Source organism: Pogonomyrmex barbatus, unplaced genomic scaffold, assembly GCF_055798465.1.
Source record: "Pogonomyrmex barbatus isolate J1 unplaced genomic scaffold, ASM5579846v1 scaffold1, whole genome shotgun sequence".
Lineage (NCBI taxonomy): Eukaryota > Metazoa > Arthropoda > Insecta > Hymenoptera > Formicidae > Pogonomyrmex > Pogonomyrmex barbatus.
In genome coordinates, this window is record NW_028297098.1 from 979,681 (window position 1) to 998,186 (window position 18,506).

The following is an 18,506-nucleotide window of genomic DNA, read 5'->3' on the forward strand; positions in this document are numbered from 1 at the left end:
GATTCGATACAAGGTGATAGTCAATACCAGTGTGCAAACCTAATCGGCACCTACTCTTGAGAATTCTCTCATTAACAGTGTTGTTTTTCTTTCGAGAAACGACGTCGTCGGTCCAGAGACACCCCGTCGTTATTTGTGGCCCTTACGTAGAAACTCCTTCAGGACTTTATTTCTACTGTCGTGCAGTTTCCAAGTGACACGAGCCAGCACCGGCGAAGCACCGCGAACCGTTGAAATACGAGCCGAGCCCTAGGTACTCGAGTACCAGCTGGGAGAGAACGCGGTTGGCTTTTCTTTTTACCCCTGTTTTCTGACGCTGAAACCACACGGCGCGAGGGAGGAATAGGGGAGGAGAGCGCGCTCTCTCGGGGGAAAGTTGCCCGTTGCATTTCGAACGGCGATGTAAGAACAGAGTTAAGCCGCATTCCGACGGCACGGTATCTCGACAGTAATGCACAGAAAAAGCTTTGGACGAAAGCCCGGAAAAGCGAGGAGGATCCGCGATCATTGTGCGCTAGAAGGTCACGTCGAAAGGACGAGCGCCTTTCGGAAACTATCCCCTCGGTATTTGCAATTTTCACCGCAAGCCCGACTCGAGATGGAAATTTACGATAAAATACATTCAACGCAAAAATTCTCTCTCAAAAAGAAAAAAAAAATAAAATAAATAAAATTAATCCTTGTCAAATTTAGAACGCTTTATGTATATTTATATAAAATATTTTTTAAGATTCTTATTCAATTTCTTCTCTCCTTCGAGAAAAATCATAATTAAATTAACACGTTATAACAAATTCAATTTGGCGTATAGCGTAAAAACAATTCAAAATAATGATGATTACTTTGAGATTCAACGAACGATTCTTTGTCATTGCTCAGCGGTAATATTTTCGACCGCGAGCGATTTTTCTTCGATATTACCCGTATTAGTTCTTCGAGCCTCACATAAACGAGTACCTTTCTTCTCGCGGAGTATTTCCGCGCGAGGGTTATGGAAGTTGCAGCCACGAACGAAGGGCAAGAAAAAAGGGCCAACGTGGGAACGTACCAGCTCGGCGACCTATTTTCTTTTTTTTTTTTTTCCATTCTCTCTCCCTTCGCCATCACCAACTTTCCTCTCCTCGATTTCGCCAAACTACTTTCGTCGAGACGGAAATCGCTCAGGCTAAAGCATGAAGCGTGAAAAAAAAATATATACGCATTTCAAACGCGAATTTAATTAAAAAACGCGCACACGATCGGTATGCATCTCGAACAAATACATATTTATGACGGGCAATTTTATGAGAAGCAAATCAATATTTATAGCAAAATTTATAAAAAAAAATACCCAAAGCGGTAAATTTATCTATTATTCACCAGTTTAGCTTTGACAGAATATTCCTGCAATATTTAATGTCATTAATAGTTTTAATATTATATATTTTTCACATACCGGTTTTTCACATACGTTTTCACTTAGCAAAGCCTCCGGGCTATCTGAAATCTCATTGAAATATGTATCGGCAGTTTTTTGGGATATATTCCCTATATACGTTGCCATCAGTATTCCACCTACATCTCGTATCCGAAATTTTTACGCATTCCCACGTTTATGCGTCCCGTTCCCAGCTGTTACGTTATTAATTTTGAGACGTTCGGCACAGAGGAACACGTACTGTCTGATTTACGAGGGAATTGCGACTCTCGTACGCTCATTCGCGCCCGACCGAGGAAATATGGTATCGTAAACGCTTATGTGTGCTCGCGATTAAACGTCCGATTCTACGTCCGCAGCCCCGCTGGCATAAAAAAGTCGACTCTCACGGATATTGAATATCCTTTTTGCAGATTCGCGAACCTATATTCCTCCTTGAAGCGCAATATATCGGACATATAAAATATTCACATTCGACATCCTTAAATTCACGTTTGCGAATAACATAAATCTGTAAGCGAAGAAAAGTTATATTTGAAATACCGTGAAAAAAGGTTGATTCGTTGCGAAAACTATCTCCGAGTGATTCAGCGACAAAAGCACACGCCATAAATTCCAATGGACCATGATTCCCATAGAGCCGATTAAGAGATTTATTATCCTCCATTTAAATTTTTCAGCTTCTACGCGAACGATAACGAAGGACGTCCTTTAATTGAACCAATTGATTTAAATGAGAAAAGCCTTCAGCAAATGAGAAAATACTTCTCTTGTCTATCTCTCTTTCAAAGTAAAAATAATTTTTTCAGCGGGAGAAAAAATACGTACTGCTACTAACATGCTTTCCTTTAAGATCGTATTTCTCGCAACATTGATGAATCTTAATACGAAATATATCGCAAAAAAAAAAGACATGAAGAAGTAGGTTCTATTGCACGAATCGTAAATTCCGTAGAAATTTGCAATTTGCGTGATCGTATATCGCGAGTACGAAAGTATCCTCACATTTTGTACGATAAAGGCAGAATCCATCGTGATTCGCTAGATTCCGCCAAAAGGCTGTTATCTCCGAGAAGAGTATTCGGGAGTATTCGGAACGTTAAGCGTTAAACGCGGCTTCTCCTCGCGGAGCTTTTTCGCGTAACCGACAACGCGGATAAATTTAATGCGACGTAATTGCGGCGGAAATATTCGGCGATGATCTATCCCGTATTTCGCGGCTGTGGAAACTTGCCAAAGCGAAAACCGCATCGACGTCAGGCGAAGTAACGTCGATCTTCCGACATCCCGAAGGATTCGCGTCCGACGCGAGCGAACGGCATCTCTCGCGCGGCGTCGAGCATTAGTTAAGTCTTCCGCCGAGCGCATGAATATGCACCGCGTATCGCTCATAATTACGCGCTTCCCCCGACGAATCGCGAGTCGATTTTATCTCAACGAAATCAGACGCCGTTCTCTCGTTGTTCATGCGCGAAAGTTGCTCCCGTTGCGACGCCCGAAAAGGAAATTTCGGAATTAGACGCTCCGTCGCAGTTCCTCCCACTTCGAGCGAAAACAATTCGCATTTTCCGCGTCCCGTCATTATCGTAAATTGTGACGTTATTGTTTCCTTCATCGCGCCGAGGGAGAGCATTTTGTCGCATTTGAGCGCGAAGAAGAGCGAGATGCAACCGCGTTTTTCTCGGTGCGCGGAACAACCGCGGCGACTGTCGCTTTTTCCTTTCGCCGCTCGACATCGTAGTCGTGTACTGATCCTTAATAGCACTCACGAGAGAGACGTATGGCGGAAGTTATAATTGGGGCATACGCCGCATATGTTAGTCGGTTTGTCGAGCTGATAAAACCGTGACCTACGATCTCGCTTGGCTTCCACTCTCATCCGTCCGTTTTATTGCCCTTCCAAACATCTCGCACGACTACCTTACTCCATCATGTTTAAATTGTACGATAAAAGAACATTTCTATATTAATTCTGTCCTTTTAACACACAATACTACTAGTTAATCGATAATCACGATGTCACTTAAACATTTTGTATCTGTTGAAAAAAAATATTCACTCATCTCGCTTCTTCTCGTTCGCGTGATGTGTGAGTAAAAAATCTTGACTTTTTTGCTCGGATAAATAAAAGAAAATAAATGTTAAATCATCAAAGATTCTCTACGGTTAGAAATGGCATAGGACGAAATCCCGATCCACGTAAAGCTTATGATGAAATTGCTATCTCTCGAAACTTCCAAAACCGTAATCGAAAGTCAAACCGTAATCGCCACTTTTACGAAGCCCCGAAATCTCTTTCGCTTCTCTTGCAACTCGCCGAGACTTGAATGTTACCCGCCCGTTGCAACATCGCCCACGTTGAAATCTAGAAGTTTGCACCTCGACGCCTTCCATCCTCATCTCTTTTTCATGCCATCTTTTTATTGCTAATTTCTATTCATGAAATACGCTCCCTGTGCCATTGCCATGGGAACAATCGGTAAAAGAGTGACAGAGAGAGAGAGAGAGAGAGAGAGAGAGAGAGAGAGAGAGAAAGTTGTGTCTTCTTTTTCTCTCATCGTTCTTATCACGCTTTTTTCTCGCAAGAAGCTTATGGAAAGGTAATAATACCTTTATTTTCATTGCGTCCTCACGAGGACATAAATCACGAGATTCCGCGCTTTCTTCTCGAGACTTTCTATCTTACGACCCTTCGAGGGACGTGCATTTTATTAACTTTGGGTAGTTTCTGTTTTCGTGTGGCCCGCCTCCAAGCCTCCAGAAGGTAGCAGGCGCGTCGGTAAAACGACGGTAATTCAGCAAATTAAACGCAAAACTCCTCGCCGGATAATGGATATTATGCAGCGGTGAGCACCGTATTCCGCGTGTTTCTTTCACCGCCCTTCGCCTCCCGGAAAGCACCATCTACACTTCCGTCCGCTTGTTGGGCGAAGTTAATTAACGAGCGAAAAGCGTCGTCGCGCGCGGTCTCGCCAGCCCGAAATATCCCGGTCGGCCGAATTCGGTGACATTACTTCGGGAGACAATCCGCAATTAGGACAATAATTATAAGCACCGGTAAACCACCGGGAAATTAGGTCGTTTTAATCGAGAAATTCGATGAGAAACGCTCCAATGAAAATATCACAATGGTTTTGCAGGGACGCTACCGTTATTTTTGCGTTGAAATAAATTGTTTGCCAGAAACCGCAATGAATTCTAACGAGGTTCGTTCCATGTGGCGTTCACTGTTTGCGAAACTCGAAGAATAAAAGCTATTTAAAGTATCCTTTCTCATTTAAAAATCCCTTCTCTTCTCTCTCTCTCTCTCTCTCTCTCTCTCTCTCTCTTTTTTCTTTCTTTCGTTATATCGCAACAATTAATATATTACGCGAGATAAAATAAGCTTCGAATACTTTGCGAAATATGTGGGATTAAACGCAGCAATAATCGATAATGTTCGGATAATAAATACGCGAGCCATCTTAGGGAGACCATTGGAAACGAACAAAAAAAAAAAAAAGAAAAGAAAAGAAAAGAAAAAAGAAACATCTCCACGAGTGGACAACGATTTTCAATAATGTAACGCCTGTGATTCGCGCATCGAGGGCACGAGCGCAAAGTATCGATAACGTACCGCGTTCGTAATCCGTTCGGTGACCGGAAAATTACTCGAACGGAAACTAATTAAAGATAGTTATCGGCCGCACGGCCGGCACGGGTGCGGAACGAGTGCATGTCGCATCGAGATTTGTTAATCGAGAATTAATCTCGACCGGCCGGAGTACAGGCGCCGACGATAAGAGGACCGGTAGAGGGTGCCATCGTTAAACTCGAACAGGGTTAATCCGGATTAAACTCCGGTTATCCCTCTGCTATCAGTAAAACTAGAAAGGGGAAACATGCTACGTGATATCTTCGGGCAAACGCATCTCAGAATGTCGCCTGTCCCGTACGCGGATTACAAAGTTACCGTAAAATAATAAAACTAAGTACTACATGCACGCGATTACAAAACTCCCTCTGTGTCGCCAAACTTTGTTCGGCAAATGTTCAATGTTCGTTACAAACATCGCCAATGTAATCTCTAACGGCATCTCTTCGCGAGTAATTTTTAGAAATTTCCAATATATTCCAGAAGAAAGATAAATCTTCTTTTCCAAATTTTCTTTGCAACAATTTTTAAAATGGATGTGATTTGTCGGAATTAATTAGATACATTTATTTCTATAAAAAAACCTAGATATTATTGTATACAAATTATATATATATATATATATATATATATATATATATATATATATATATATATATTTATTGTCTTTTCTTGTCAAACACGATAATCCCGACTGTTTAGATGGCTTTGACAACTTTAAGACTTTGCTATTGGATATTAGCCTTTTTTTCGCGAACAATTATAGGATCGTATTTTTCCCCTTTGTAAATATCCGTGGCTAAGTTACACGTCCGGTCCGGCGAAAGACAGAGGGTGCAAGTCGCAAACATTACTGATCGCGCAAACGCTACACATTCGATGGCGAAATACGACACTCCTCGAGGTCCGAATCAGGACCGTGAGAGGTCCATTACCGTCGAAAGGACAAAGGGATCAGGAGAAGACAAACAGTCGGAGGAGATCAAGCGTCTCAAAATGTCGCCGACACTTTCTCGACACGGACGCGGAGGGTGCGCGGTCTTTTATAGAGACCAGGCCCGTGTTTTTTGCCCCTGTAATTAAACGCCAGGACATGGCACAATGGCGGAGACGACAAAGGCGAGAGCATCTCCCTCCGAAAGATGATTTGTCCGTTGAACGGCACAATGGACGTTGGACATTTACTTACTCTAGACTGATGGACGTTTCCATCAAGGGTTACGATCATTTCTACGGACTCGATCCAGACTAGTCTAAGTGATTACGGAGAATCACATTAGATGAGGTCGATTCAAAGGTAACGAAATCAAATGGTGTACTTTAAATCGTTGCCTAATTCGCATTGTCTTTAATCGACATCGACATTTTTTTTTTTTTTACGCGATACAAGTTACAAATCGCAATTTTCTCGCGGAAAAGAAAACGCTGCTTATTTCTGCTGCTTCGAAGGAAGAGGATATATAGAGAGAGAGACGATAGATACTTACTTTTGAGAGCCACTGTGAGAGCACGTAACCTTCCAACTACCTCTGCGAGCTGTGCCTTGTGCTTTATGAAGTCGACGTCAGCTTGCTCGCTGAGCGCGTGCTGCAGCATCCTTTGCGTTTCCTGCTCTTTAACCGAAAGTGCCTCTCGAAGATGATCGGCGTGTATCTCCGACTGCAGTTTCAACTGTCGCCGCATCTCGTCGTTGAACTTCTTTTGCTCCGCCAATAGCTGAAACACGAAGACGAATGCTCGTAAACTTGAATACACTATTGAACAACGCGAATACTCGGTTCGTTCGTTTTTATGATCGTTTTCGTACCGCCTAAAAATCGAGGAGAAAACGTGGTTTCACATTTTCATATATTTTGCAAAAAATTTTCGTCATGCGTTTTTCCGCTTCTAGCATCTAGCAGAATTTAAGATAGCTGCGGTAAACCGGAAGCTATAGCGCAAAATTTTTACAGCGTATTAAATATAAATGCGTCTAGGATTTGTAACGTCGCGTTTCTCGGCTCTTTCCAATCTCCACCCACGAGATAAGAGAAAATGAACGTCGCGTGAGAGATAAGCCAAAGTTTCAGGAAACTAGATAAGACGTTGCATGCCAGTGCTTTAAAGTCTAGAACAAACAGTGTCTCTCGACAGCTCGGCGATTGTTGTTGCGGCATACAGAAGGACGAGATTATTAGTAATCTGATTCTTGAGAAATGATAAAAAGTATATTTCTTCAGGATTTGTGATATCCTTTATTTAGAAATAAATTAAAAAGTGGACAAATATATGAAACACGTGAAAAAGTAATTTCCAATCGAAGGAAACGGAATTTAGCAAAAATTTGCTCATCTTTCCTCCATAACCGTCGAATGTCTGACCTGTTCGTTATATAAAAAAAAAATCAGAATCCCTAAGAAGCTCGCGTCCTCTGCAATCCCGCGACGATCACGGTAATGTCGTTCAAGATACAGGCCCCCAAGGCATTAGCCTAATGAGACTTTGATGAATTATCCGCACTTAAGGCATCACCGAGACCGTCCTCATTGGGCAGCGACCCAAGCCTCGAAAGTCTGCTTCCCCCTTTATCTCTTGTCCGACGTCGGTCTCGCCCCGCTTAGTTCGCCTTCCTTGGTTCACTCCCTGACCAACGTCATGTTTCGTATGGGCAACGGATCCGTGTTTCTGGAACGGCATGTCTGCGAACATGCACCGATCGTCTGGAACTTTATGTACCGAGAGCCCGTATCAATAATTAACGCCCGGCTGGCTCGACAACTTCGCCGACCCGTTTGAGTCAAGGATACGAGGGAGGAATCTACCGATATTGCGAGATGCGAATCTTCTCGATCTTACTTCTCGTCTACATTGCACCTCTAGATTCCTCTAGATTTCTATCTGATATGAGGATAGATCGATGAAGTTCTTAAAGTAATTAATGCCCGTCGATATCGCTAAAAACCCGTGATGTACGAAGAAACACGCGATTGTTTCCACGCGGCGCAAAACATAATGCAATCGACGACAAATGGAAATTGAGCCGAGATCTTAAAGCTGACCATCTTTCACGTATTTTTCTATCGTCGATGCTGCAACGATCCTGAACGTTAAAAGAAGACGATAGATTTGTTTCCTAATCCTTAGGTATTATCAAAAATTACTAATCTCTCTCTTAATTTTATTACTTTCTAATTGTAAAATTTTCATTAATAATAAATTTGTTTTCCCAATAAATTATCTGAAATTAATCGACATGAAATAAGGATTTTATGTGTGACAAAGGAATGTTAAAAAAAATAAATAACGAGAGGCAAGATTTTTCCATTCGGTTGAGCTAAGCTGGCTTCAGCGCAACGTTCTATAATCTGTTTCGGCAAATCCAAAACACTTCACTAACACCGGTTCGCATGCCGCAATTGCGCCAAGCCGGATTAATTAAATACGGTAGAAGAAAAACGCGAGCTGTTTATATTCACACGAAGTCATGCGAAAATTGTTCCACTTGCAACAAATATTGCGACAGATGTTTTTGTTCCGTATCGCCGATTATACGATTACAGTATTTATTTCATCAAAATTATTATTCCACTAATTATTCCGACATTTTTCTTCGCTTGGATTGAAAGAGAAACGAGATATCGAGAATATTACAGATCAGTTGCCATTATTATTAATACGTGTAGTATTTAATCGAGCATCTATGGTTCCGTTAAAAAAAAAATTAATAATGATATTTGCATATTTTTCCCGTGATTTAAATTACAAAAAGTTTTTTTGATTGTAGTTTGACAACGTGGTTATCTATCTCGTCTCCTTCTATGTATAACGTTTATTTTCTTCCTTCTTCCTCGTTCTCGAATGCTGACGATAACGAATTCCGTTCTCGCGTTTATCTCTCGCAGAAGACGGATTCGAACGAGCGAAATCGCGGCGGTTTTTCCCGGCGCGTAACTAATTTAATGACGACGATTTGTATGGCAATCTACTTGGGGATCGCGCGACAAACGCGACGGCAAAATCCTTCCCGAAAGAAAAGGAAACGGATTTGGGGCTATTAACTTGCGCGGGTTGTGCCTCGCCGACTTCGTCGGCCGATCGAAAGTTTACCAATGGAGAAACTCGGAGCTTTTTCTAGTGGATACCGTGGATACCAAGAATCCGCGAAATCGCGCCCGTCCCACGATAACGAGCGGAAAACTCAGAGAAAGCTCCTTCTTTTCTTTATTTACCGAGATCAAAATCGATTCTCTCTTCTTCGATTAAAAAAATTAATTAAATTTGCAAATAAAGTATAATAAGGAATTTTTAGAAGTTATGCGTATCGTAAATCTTAATGTAATTTTGACAAAGCAAAAAAATTTTTACTCGTGTCTATTTTTAAGATCTGATGGAAATTGTGACCGGAGAACAATTCATTCTTATCACACATCTTCCATATCTTCGTTTCGTTGCGTTGAAGTAATACATACGAGAGAAGGCAAGATTTATTTATTAGGTCGCGCATATTCCCGAGTCACGAAACAGATTAGATTTTACGACAATAACATTGTCAACCTTTACGACGTTCCAATGAAAATATTCTTTCTGGTTGCAGTATGTATTTTACAATGCGAGTTAGTTTGCTCATTCACCTTGTCTTCAAGAAAAAGTTGTTGAGACACCAGCAATTTTTAGTTGCTATAGTTTCCCAATAAAAAAAGTCGATAGTTTCCTATTGGAAATAAAGGGCTTTTCACGAAAATTCTAAGATGCGATTAAACGAGAAAGAATAATCTCATTCTCCATATTCAATTAAACTTAATTTCTTCTCCAGTATTTCAATTCCTGATTTCATTGCCAGGATTTTAATGCTAAATTGGAAAATTTCCAATAGATAAAATCTTAAAGTGCAACGTCTTCCTTAAGTAAAAACTCTCGAAGAATTTGTCATTGAAGTAAAAATCGAAGGAACGTTTCTGGACATTTCATATTATTCAATTAAAGTCACAATCAGGATGATGACGTCATCTTTAGATTATTCCGGAATCTTGAAAACAAAATGAGGAATAAACAAATCAATGTAATAAGCAGAATAAATTTAAAGAATAGAATATAATAAATGATATTAGGCAGGATCTTAGCCTAATAATTTTTTTTAAATTTATGAATATATATACATCCAAAATATTAAAAAAATAACATGTGATTCGCAGCATAACAAGCAATCTTAAATTTATAAATAAATTCAAAAAGAAAATTATTAAGCGCTTATCCTGCTTGCCGACTAATGCTGCTAAAGTAAATTTACTATATTCTGTTGAAAATGAAGAAATTATTCGTAAAAAGAGCCGTGAATAAACAAAGAAATCGATCTTCAGAATAATGGGAAAAAAACAGTGAGAAAAGGTACCATGTGATCAGTATAGCGCGTGCGATCACGTTAGCATTAATGTGAGAATTACAAGCCATTCACAGGAAAAGACGCTTAAACACTCGCTTTTTTTTTTTTTGCGGCTGGTTAGTCGTCCCGTACATGTCGAATAATATTTTTTCCTACCGACGGATGTTTCCGTCGTAAAAGTAGATATACGATCAGCACTACGTCGCTCACGTGCGCTAAAAGTGCATTTCTGCAGAACGAGCACGTTACTTCTCGCCCGAAAAGCGCGGCCAAAGTACGACTCCTCGGGATATAAACCTGCATGCATATTGTGTGTAAAAAGGAGAACGGAAAAGAGAAAAAATTAAAGATAGAATAATTAAAATTTAAAAACAATGCTGAAACGGCAATTTATCAGAAAATCAATACACTTTTCTGGGAATTAAAATGCGAAAATGTAGAAACTAAATATCTCATCATCATATCATAGAAAAAAAAAAAAAAAAAACGCAAAATTTTGTAGACTTTCATTTCCTGGAATTTAACTTCTTCTAAAAATTCTTATTAAATGTCGTAAACTTCAGTTGCACGATGATTGTTTATTCACGGTCGTAAAATTATCGGCGATACTTTGGGCGAGCATCGCGTAGCGTTTCAAAAGCTATATGGAAAATGAATCGGACGAGTTTTCACGGTTTGCTTTTAGTTTCTACGCGGTAAAGTAAGCTTCGTCCGTGCGAGGGTACGGGCTAAAACAAATCGCGACAAAAAGTTTCATCGATAATTCACGTCCGTCGCGGTAAATAACTTTCAGGTGTACCGCCATAAAGATATCCCGTGACCGGGACCACGACTGAAATCCCGGCGGAAGCAGATAAGGAATTATGAATTTTTCAAGCTCTCTACAATCTTGGGACGGCTATGGCTCTTATACAGCTTCACAAGAAACTTTATTTACATTATACGTTGCAAATGCACGAGACAATGAAGAAATATTCGATGGACAGTTGCAATCGATATTTATCTTATATATAATGTGTGTTCCTAGCAGATAAGATTCAAAAAATAATTTTCATTTGAATCTCAGTCAATTATAACTCTAATTATAACTCAATATATCGCGATGCAAATAAATATTTTAACTAAACTGCACTCCCTTTTTTAAGAGAGCCAATAATTTTATCATTGTACAGCGCCCAGATTGCTTTCCAATGTTTCCCAACGAAAATTTTATACGACTACCGACGCACGTGCCTGGGAAAATATATATATATACAAAAGAAACTGATTAACTCCTCTGACTCGGTCGCAAAAATTTGACCCATGCCCTTTCACGATGATCATTTCATTTCGCCGATGATTTGCAACGTACGCTACTTTGCCCCTACTTTCGCGACGATGAGACGAAAACATTCGGGGCGCTCGAGTTGACGAAGACGACGATGAGTTGTTTTTCCGAGGCAAAACTAATTAAATGACGCGTTAATTAAATGACGCGAGAGAGGATCCTTCTTCGTGCGACGAGGAGCAGACGTGCAAACGCACCGCAAAGTTCGTGACGACGACATACGACGTGACACACTTTTGTCACAATCGTCCCGACAGCCAACTCGTATCGGCTCTTCCAGAACGAACGATCATTTGTTAGCGGCAACTTATGAACGAATTATGCAATGATTATCATTTAATTAATTCCGTTTTCTCTTTCCTTCCCTCACACACACACACACACACACACACACACACACACGCGCGCGCGCGCGCGCGCGCACGCGCGCGCACGCACACACACACATATATATATAATTTAATGGATGACGCGGGGATATCGGTTGGCGATACACCCGTCCGTCCGCGATGCATTAACGGTAAAATATTCGGCCGGACGTTAACGAGCGGCACCGGAAGCTCGTAGACAAATAGCAATTAGAGGACACCGCTGTTCCCGCCCGAAACGAGAACAAAAGGTCGTGCGAGCCCGCCGCGCGGATCGATCCGACAAGATTTATATTCGGCGATGTGGACCCGAGAGACGGGAATATAAAGAAGGGGGGCCGGAAAAGAGCTGTCGGACAACTATGAGGACAGTGAGTCATAATGGTTCCTCAGCGGATACCTCGCGGTGGCGTACGTACAACTAGGGTACACAAATGTCGTCCGTTCTAAGGGAATAATATCGCCCACCGCTGTCGAAATATTGGCGTCCGGCCAAATGGAAATAAATAAAAGGACCAAGGCGGTCTGCGCTACCGGGACCATCCTCTAACTCGGCGCATTTGGATGTATTACGTATGTGACGTTACATACAATACCATACCGATTTAAATTCGTCATATAAGAAACATCGATGCACCTGTGCCTCGATTTGAAATACAAACTCGGATTCACTGTGGAAAGTGATTCGGTATGGATGTAACTCGCAAAGTTTGCACATTTTTATTAAAAAAGAAGGATATTCGAAGAATTATTAAAGCTGAGATTATTTAAAAAATGTACTGGTAAAATATTGTAACTTTACAAGGCAACACTAGAATATTATTTTATGCGAAAGCCATTCATTCGGCTTGAAAGATCTTGAAAAATATTAAAGCGCAACGTAAGTGGCTATGATTCAAGTGACGTCATTACTTTCCTTTTCCCTTATTTTCTGACGCTCTTTAACGAAGACTCGCTTTATCACCGTGATCTTTCTACTCGTTCGCTTTACAACTTAAGCACCACTTCGTTTTTAACTGTCCCCTCCCGCCCCTCACCCTCTCATTATTTTTCTCTTTCATCGCGAAATACATTAGCTTAGAAACCTCAGAAATTTTTCGCGTTTCACATGATTATCATCGCAGAACGATTTAATGAAAGGATCTTATTCCACGCCATATCTCTTTAATCCGCGTAACTATATTCGCACTCAACGACAGACCTGAATTTCAATGCGCGAATGAGCGGTCATGCAAATTTAAACTGTAGGGCAACATTATTAATGACACTAAAACTCGCAATCTATCTGCAATTGTACACTAAGAAAAAAGAAATAAAGAAATAAATAACGTAAATGCTCGTAGACCGGTCAATGTACGATTCACACTTTGGCACACTTTGGCACACTTTGGCACACTTTGGCCCTTTCAAGCTATTTGAATCATATTTGACTATATCGCTTTTCTCGTCGCAAACATATATACGCGCGCATTATAGAATTAGCTCTTTTCTACAAAAAGCATAAATAAAGAAGCATTTAAATACGATAATATACAACGCGTCACATTATGTTCATCATTAATATTATAACAAATTTAAAATTCTATACATTATTTTATAAATTTAATATTTTTTTATAGACAAAAATGGGTACATAAACACATAGTTTAAAAATAATCAAAAAAAAAAACTCCTACCTTTTTCGCCTGTTCATCTTCAAACTGTAATCTCTCCTGGTTAACCGCAAGAGAAATCAATGCATCTAATTTTTCTTGCGTCGCGTTGTCGCCCGTCGTTCTCAATGCCGCTTTCACTTTAGCTTCATTGACTGTCTGTAATTAAACAGTTTTTCTATGAAAATAATATTACCAATCTTATGTGACAACCGTCACTTAGCATAAATAAATAAAAAAAATACATATAAACATAATTCACTTAGCATAAAAAAATTTTTGAAATATAAATTTGAAAACTGCAAGATTTACAAAATAAATAATGCTAACCCTTAATTTCTCTAGCTCCTTTTGTAGATTGTTGACTTTGTGATACATATGCAGCACGAATAAATCGAAGGCTTCTTCGCTGACAGACAGCTTCTTATCATGAATATTTATACTGGGGAATAGAATTTGCAATTCTTCGTTGAAGTTCTCTCGTGCTGCCTGAACTTGTTTCCAAAAACGTTCCGTAATATTACTGTTCTGTAGTTCTTCGGTATATTTTTTCTTGGCCTCATCCACATCATCCATAATTTTTCTAATATTCCGCTTCGCGGCCGTTTTCATGTGAGCGGCCGCCTCAACCGCAGGTTCGTCGATTAAATTGTACATGCGCTTAAGCGAATCTAACGCATCTTTTGCATGCTGTTCTGCCTGCTCTATGGCTTGTTTCCTCTTTTCCGTAGTCTCTTTTAATCTGTGAACGTGACAAATCCGATTATATAATCGATACATAAATGAAATGTGAAACAATTACGTAAACATAACGAAGATTGCCTTTGCCAAATTGCTTCATTTATCGTAGTGCCAGCGGTTTCAATCACTTTGACAACATCTCGAGTGTACTCCTGAAGCGTGAATCCTGCCTTTTGATAGGCTGCGATAGCTTTAACAGCAGCTTCACCACAGTATGTTTCTAACTCGATAAGATTTTGCGGTATCAATTCACTAGGCGCAGTTTTTGGAGACGGCGCTGGCTCAACTGTAAAAATATGAATTATTTAATTATCTTCTAAACTTCATATAAAATACAATTACAAGAAATATACAAACGTACCAATGTCTATTTTTTCACCATTGAACTCTTTACTAATACGAATTTCGGCATAATTCTTATCAATAGGCGCTTTTTTCTGCTCGACCGGTGATTTTGCAAAAGCAGACTTGGGCGCTATAGTGCACACACGTAATTGTTAAAAATTAGTAGGAATATAATTCTATTAATTATATTATATATATAGTTTCTAAAAATAAAAAAAAACTAGCTCAAAAGGGAAGGTGTAATAAGTAAGATATAGGAAAAATTAAGGAATTAGGATATGGATTAGGACTCACGTATGTATTCTACAATTTTTGTATATTCTATTCTTGTCTGACCTGGTTCTGATACTGATGTCTCTTTGACAAACATGCCTAATATCCTACAGAAAAATATATATTTTAATAAAATAAATAATTTCCATTATTAACATTATACATAATTACATATTACATAATTTGTATTTCCTTACGTCTGCTTCAATGTTTCAAAGAATGTAAGTACAAAGTCAAAGTAATTGGAATCTTCCTGGAACATAATTCGGATAGCTTTGTCAGTACCAGGAATCCATCCTTCGAGGGTAGCTCGAACCTCTGGGTCTCGTTTCGCATATGTTAATATTCCTAAGGTACCTATTGTTACAGCTCCTAGAGTTATCAACACTCCTGATCCTCGATTTTTTTCACTGTTATTAACCACAAGTATTCCAATTAAAATAAATTAACTAATTTTCTTTTTACTTTTTCTTTGATATAGATAGAATTATATGAATATCAGAAAACTAATAGAAACATGCATTAACTTATAAAATATATTATTTTCAAAGTTTATATGTTCTATATGTACCTTTTTGGCGATGTGGTTGAATACTTACGTCCAATAAACCTGGACGTAAGTCTGACATCTCTGCATAGCCTAAAAAAATATATTTTTTTTATTTTTATGCGTATACAGTTCAAATGAAAACAATAAAATAAAATTGTACTGCTCGTCAAAAACTAGCAATGATTATTTAATGCTCAATAAATCTGTTTAATACAGTAGTAGTGAAATTATGAATGTGCCAGATGTGTGTCATTCATAAAATTACTCATTCTTATTTTAGAAAAACATATGACCGAACATAACCTCATTGCGTTTCGATTTCACGCGCAAAATCGTTCATAAACGGTATAAAAACATGTCAATTGCATTTTAAAGCAGACAAAGCGAAAATATGATCTCTACTATATAATGGTATGTCTGATAAATGATGCAACCTGTCAGATCGACTCACCTTCCATCCGGCTCATATTTGACGTGCGTCCGCGACTCATAGCACCTAGCAGTTAGATGAAATGGTCTGGAGCAACTATGTTTTTTTACCTGAAAAGGTAAACAATGACGGGATCAGAGAACCTCTGGAATTATGTAAGCTCCTCGAAATCGTGCCATCTTCGTCACGCGAGATGCGCGCCGAACGGGTAAATACTTTTTACAACGCGGACGCGTTGGCCGGCGATCTTCGGGATCCCCGTCGCGGCTCGCTCGACTCCACGGCGACTCCACGTTAGTTAGACTCGTGGCGCGTGACAGCCGACGGCGGTGGAATCGGCGGTCGGAGCCGGATCGCCGCGTGACACTGTCGCGAGGGCACGACGGTGCGCGACCGTGCCGTCGCGGTCGTTCGCACGACGATCCTCGCGACATTTCAACGTAGATCCGAAGCTCGCCCGGACTCGCGACCATCCCGCGTACGCGGCTACGTACCCGATTCAGACCGTTGCACGGAAATTTTAATCCAATTCGGAACATCCTTCGAGCGGCCGGTCAGGCAGCCAGCGGGAAAAGGGGAACGACGGCACGGGAAAACAGCTGGCCACACCGGAACCGAGCGGAACTGCGTGAAAAGAAGAATGCTGCGTGTCGTGAGCGCGGCGCTACGAGGTGGGTGTACGCACGTTTCGCGGCCGATCCCGCGATCGGCGACCTCTTCGCGAGGAATCGTCACGCGTCAGCCCCGCGCTGCTCCATAATACGTCGCGATTCCGCGTGTCGTCGCGCCGCCAATGAAACAGGGCGCAACATTAGGAGGTTAGATTCGTCCCGCCGCGGTCATAATGACACACGGTTGGCGGAGGGAACGCTGCGGAATCGGGACGCGGGCGCGTGTTTCAATACATCCCCGGGCCCTGTCTTGAACGGACATTCTTTGTACGAGATTTTTATCTTTTTCACCGTGAAGGTTTAATCTTTTTTTTTTTCTTTTTTTTTTTCTTTCATTAAATCCGATGTGGATAAGCTTGGTGGGTTTCCAAATATTTTGTGTTCTAATTAAAGAAAATCAAATAATTAAATTTTATAAAAGAAACTCAATGTTCCATTTGAACGTATTCAAGATATTCACTCGTGCGACATGCGATCACGTATATTTAGAATGTAAGATGATCTTTTACAATTTTTTTTTATTTTGGAAATATAATGCTTACTGTTCTTTCAGGAATCGCAGCAAAAGCGACGACGAGTACAGCAAATGCGACAAACTATATCGCTTCGAGATGTGATCCCGTCTTAAATTTTGTACAGCAAAGAGGATTTGGGGCACTGTCAATTGCTGTTCAGAATTGGACCGCTATTCGATGTACACAACACAAAGCATTATTAAAGTAATATGGAATATTACAAACGTAATTTATGCCATTGAGTTTTATGTGAATAATAACTAATAGGATATTATAAGTACTTTTGAGGTTTTCATAATATATTTCGAATATTTTCTTAATTATTAATTAGTGATTTGTCAAAATTATAGTAGGTTATCGGCATGTCATGCATTTATCATTAATGCTAACATTTCGTGAACATTGCAGTTTACTTTATTAGAACGAGCAGCAGCTTGATATTAAGTTGCTTTTCTATAAGATTTTATTATACACACTGTTTGAGATAGACATATTTTATTGGAGATATCTTAAGCAACTGTACAATGTTATCTTTTCAGCCATGCAACAACAGAGAATCGTCTAGCTTTGCCAGCGGAACCTATTAATGTACCAGTAAGAACGGCGATCAAATTTTCTATGAAAAAAGGAAAGCAAAAGAGTGTGAAGACAGTCTTAACTCGCTTTTACCGACTGAACTGGTAATATTTTAAGGATATATCAAGTAGTAGTTACATTGATCCTAAAAATTTAATTTTGCTCCAAATATTTCTGTTTTTAAAAAGCTGAAGTTTGAATGATACAAGTTTGAAATATACAAAATCTTATAGGGGTATCTGGATCAGAACAAAAGCAGGTCGACATAACAAACTGTGGACGAAATCGAGCGCCAGAAAGAAGAGATTGCGAGAGCACGTGTTTTGTAATGCCACACAGTCAACATTATTAGATAGGATGGTAACCAAGTATTGGAAAAGACGACGCTTCTATGTCGACGATCCATACGAGCCGTATCATTCTCGCGAAGAGTTTATGATCACTCGGAGGAAACCATTGCCGTAATCATTATTTTATATTGCTAGACGATTGTAAATTTTTTTTCATTAAAGAGGTATTAAAGATGATTTCAAAATGGATTCGTATTATTTCTTAAACCTTTATTAATTATTTATACCTTTATCAAGATAAATAATAAAATATAAAATAATACATAAATTTTTAATTTATTTTTTATTAATCCTTTTA

General features: G+C 39.7%; 2 protein-coding genes across 3 annotated transcripts in view; one reads left to right on the forward strand and one right to left on the reverse strand.

Moving 5' to 3' along the window:
* The window catches only part of Mitofilin (inner membrane mitochondrial protein mitofilin), a 33,145-nt gene extending 16,415 nt beyond the window's left edge, over nt 1–16,730 (reverse strand). The window contains exons 1-10 of the mRNA XM_025219057.2: nt 16,591–16,730; nt 16,118–16,206; nt 15,688–15,756; nt 15,314–15,526; nt 15,180–15,223; nt 14,860–14,973; nt 14,580–14,784; nt 14,088–14,499; nt 13,782–13,916; nt 6,539–6,767 (exon numbers count right to left, since the gene is read on the reverse strand). Of these exons, the coding sequence (XP_025074842.2) occupies nt 6,539–6,767; nt 13,782–13,916; nt 14,088–14,499; nt 14,580–14,784; nt 14,860–14,973; nt 15,180–15,223; nt 15,314–15,526; nt 15,688–15,756; nt 16,118–16,206; nt 16,591–16,635 (1,555 nt within the window). The 5' untranslated portion in view covers nt 16,636–16,730. The remainder of the gene's footprint in view (nt 1–6,538; nt 6,768–13,781; nt 13,917–14,087; nt 14,500–14,579; nt 14,785–14,859; nt 14,974–15,179; nt 15,224–15,313; nt 15,527–15,687; nt 15,757–16,117; nt 16,207–16,590) is intronic.
* mRpL35 (mitochondrial ribosomal protein L35) lies at nt 16,632–18,393 on the forward strand. Of its 2 annotated transcripts, none has more exons than XM_011643507.3 (4): nt 16,632–16,767; nt 17,321–17,486; nt 17,822–17,962; nt 18,092–18,393. In XM_011643507.3, the coding sequence occupies exons 1-4, from the start codon at nt 16,737–16,739 to the stop codon at nt 18,321–18,323; spliced, it is 570 nt and encodes a 189-aa protein (XP_011641809.2). In that variant the 5' UTR covers nt 16,632–16,736; the 3' UTR covers nt 18,324–18,393. The 2 variants fall into 2 exon arrangements, with proteins under 2 accessions (XP_011641809.2, XP_088938672.1); XM_089082546.1 differs by lacking the exon at nt 16,632–16,767 and adding an exon at nt 16,774–16,914.
* The last annotated feature ends 113 nt before the right edge of the window (nt 18,394–18,506 follow it).

Excerpts from the sequence above, each read along its gene's own strand:
- mRpL35 (XM_011643507.3), top strand. The coding sequence starts at position 16,737 with ATGCTGCGTGTCGTGAGCGCGGCGCTACGAG. Across the intron at positions 16,768-17,320 it reads CGTGAGCGCGGCGCTACGAG|GAATCGCAGCAAAAGCGACG; the intron begins GTGGGTGTACGC and ends CTGTTCTTTCAG. Across the intron at positions 17,963-18,091 it reads CGCTTTTACCGACTGAACTG|GGGTATCTGGATCAGAACAA; the intron begins GTAATATTTTAA and ends AAAATCTTATAG.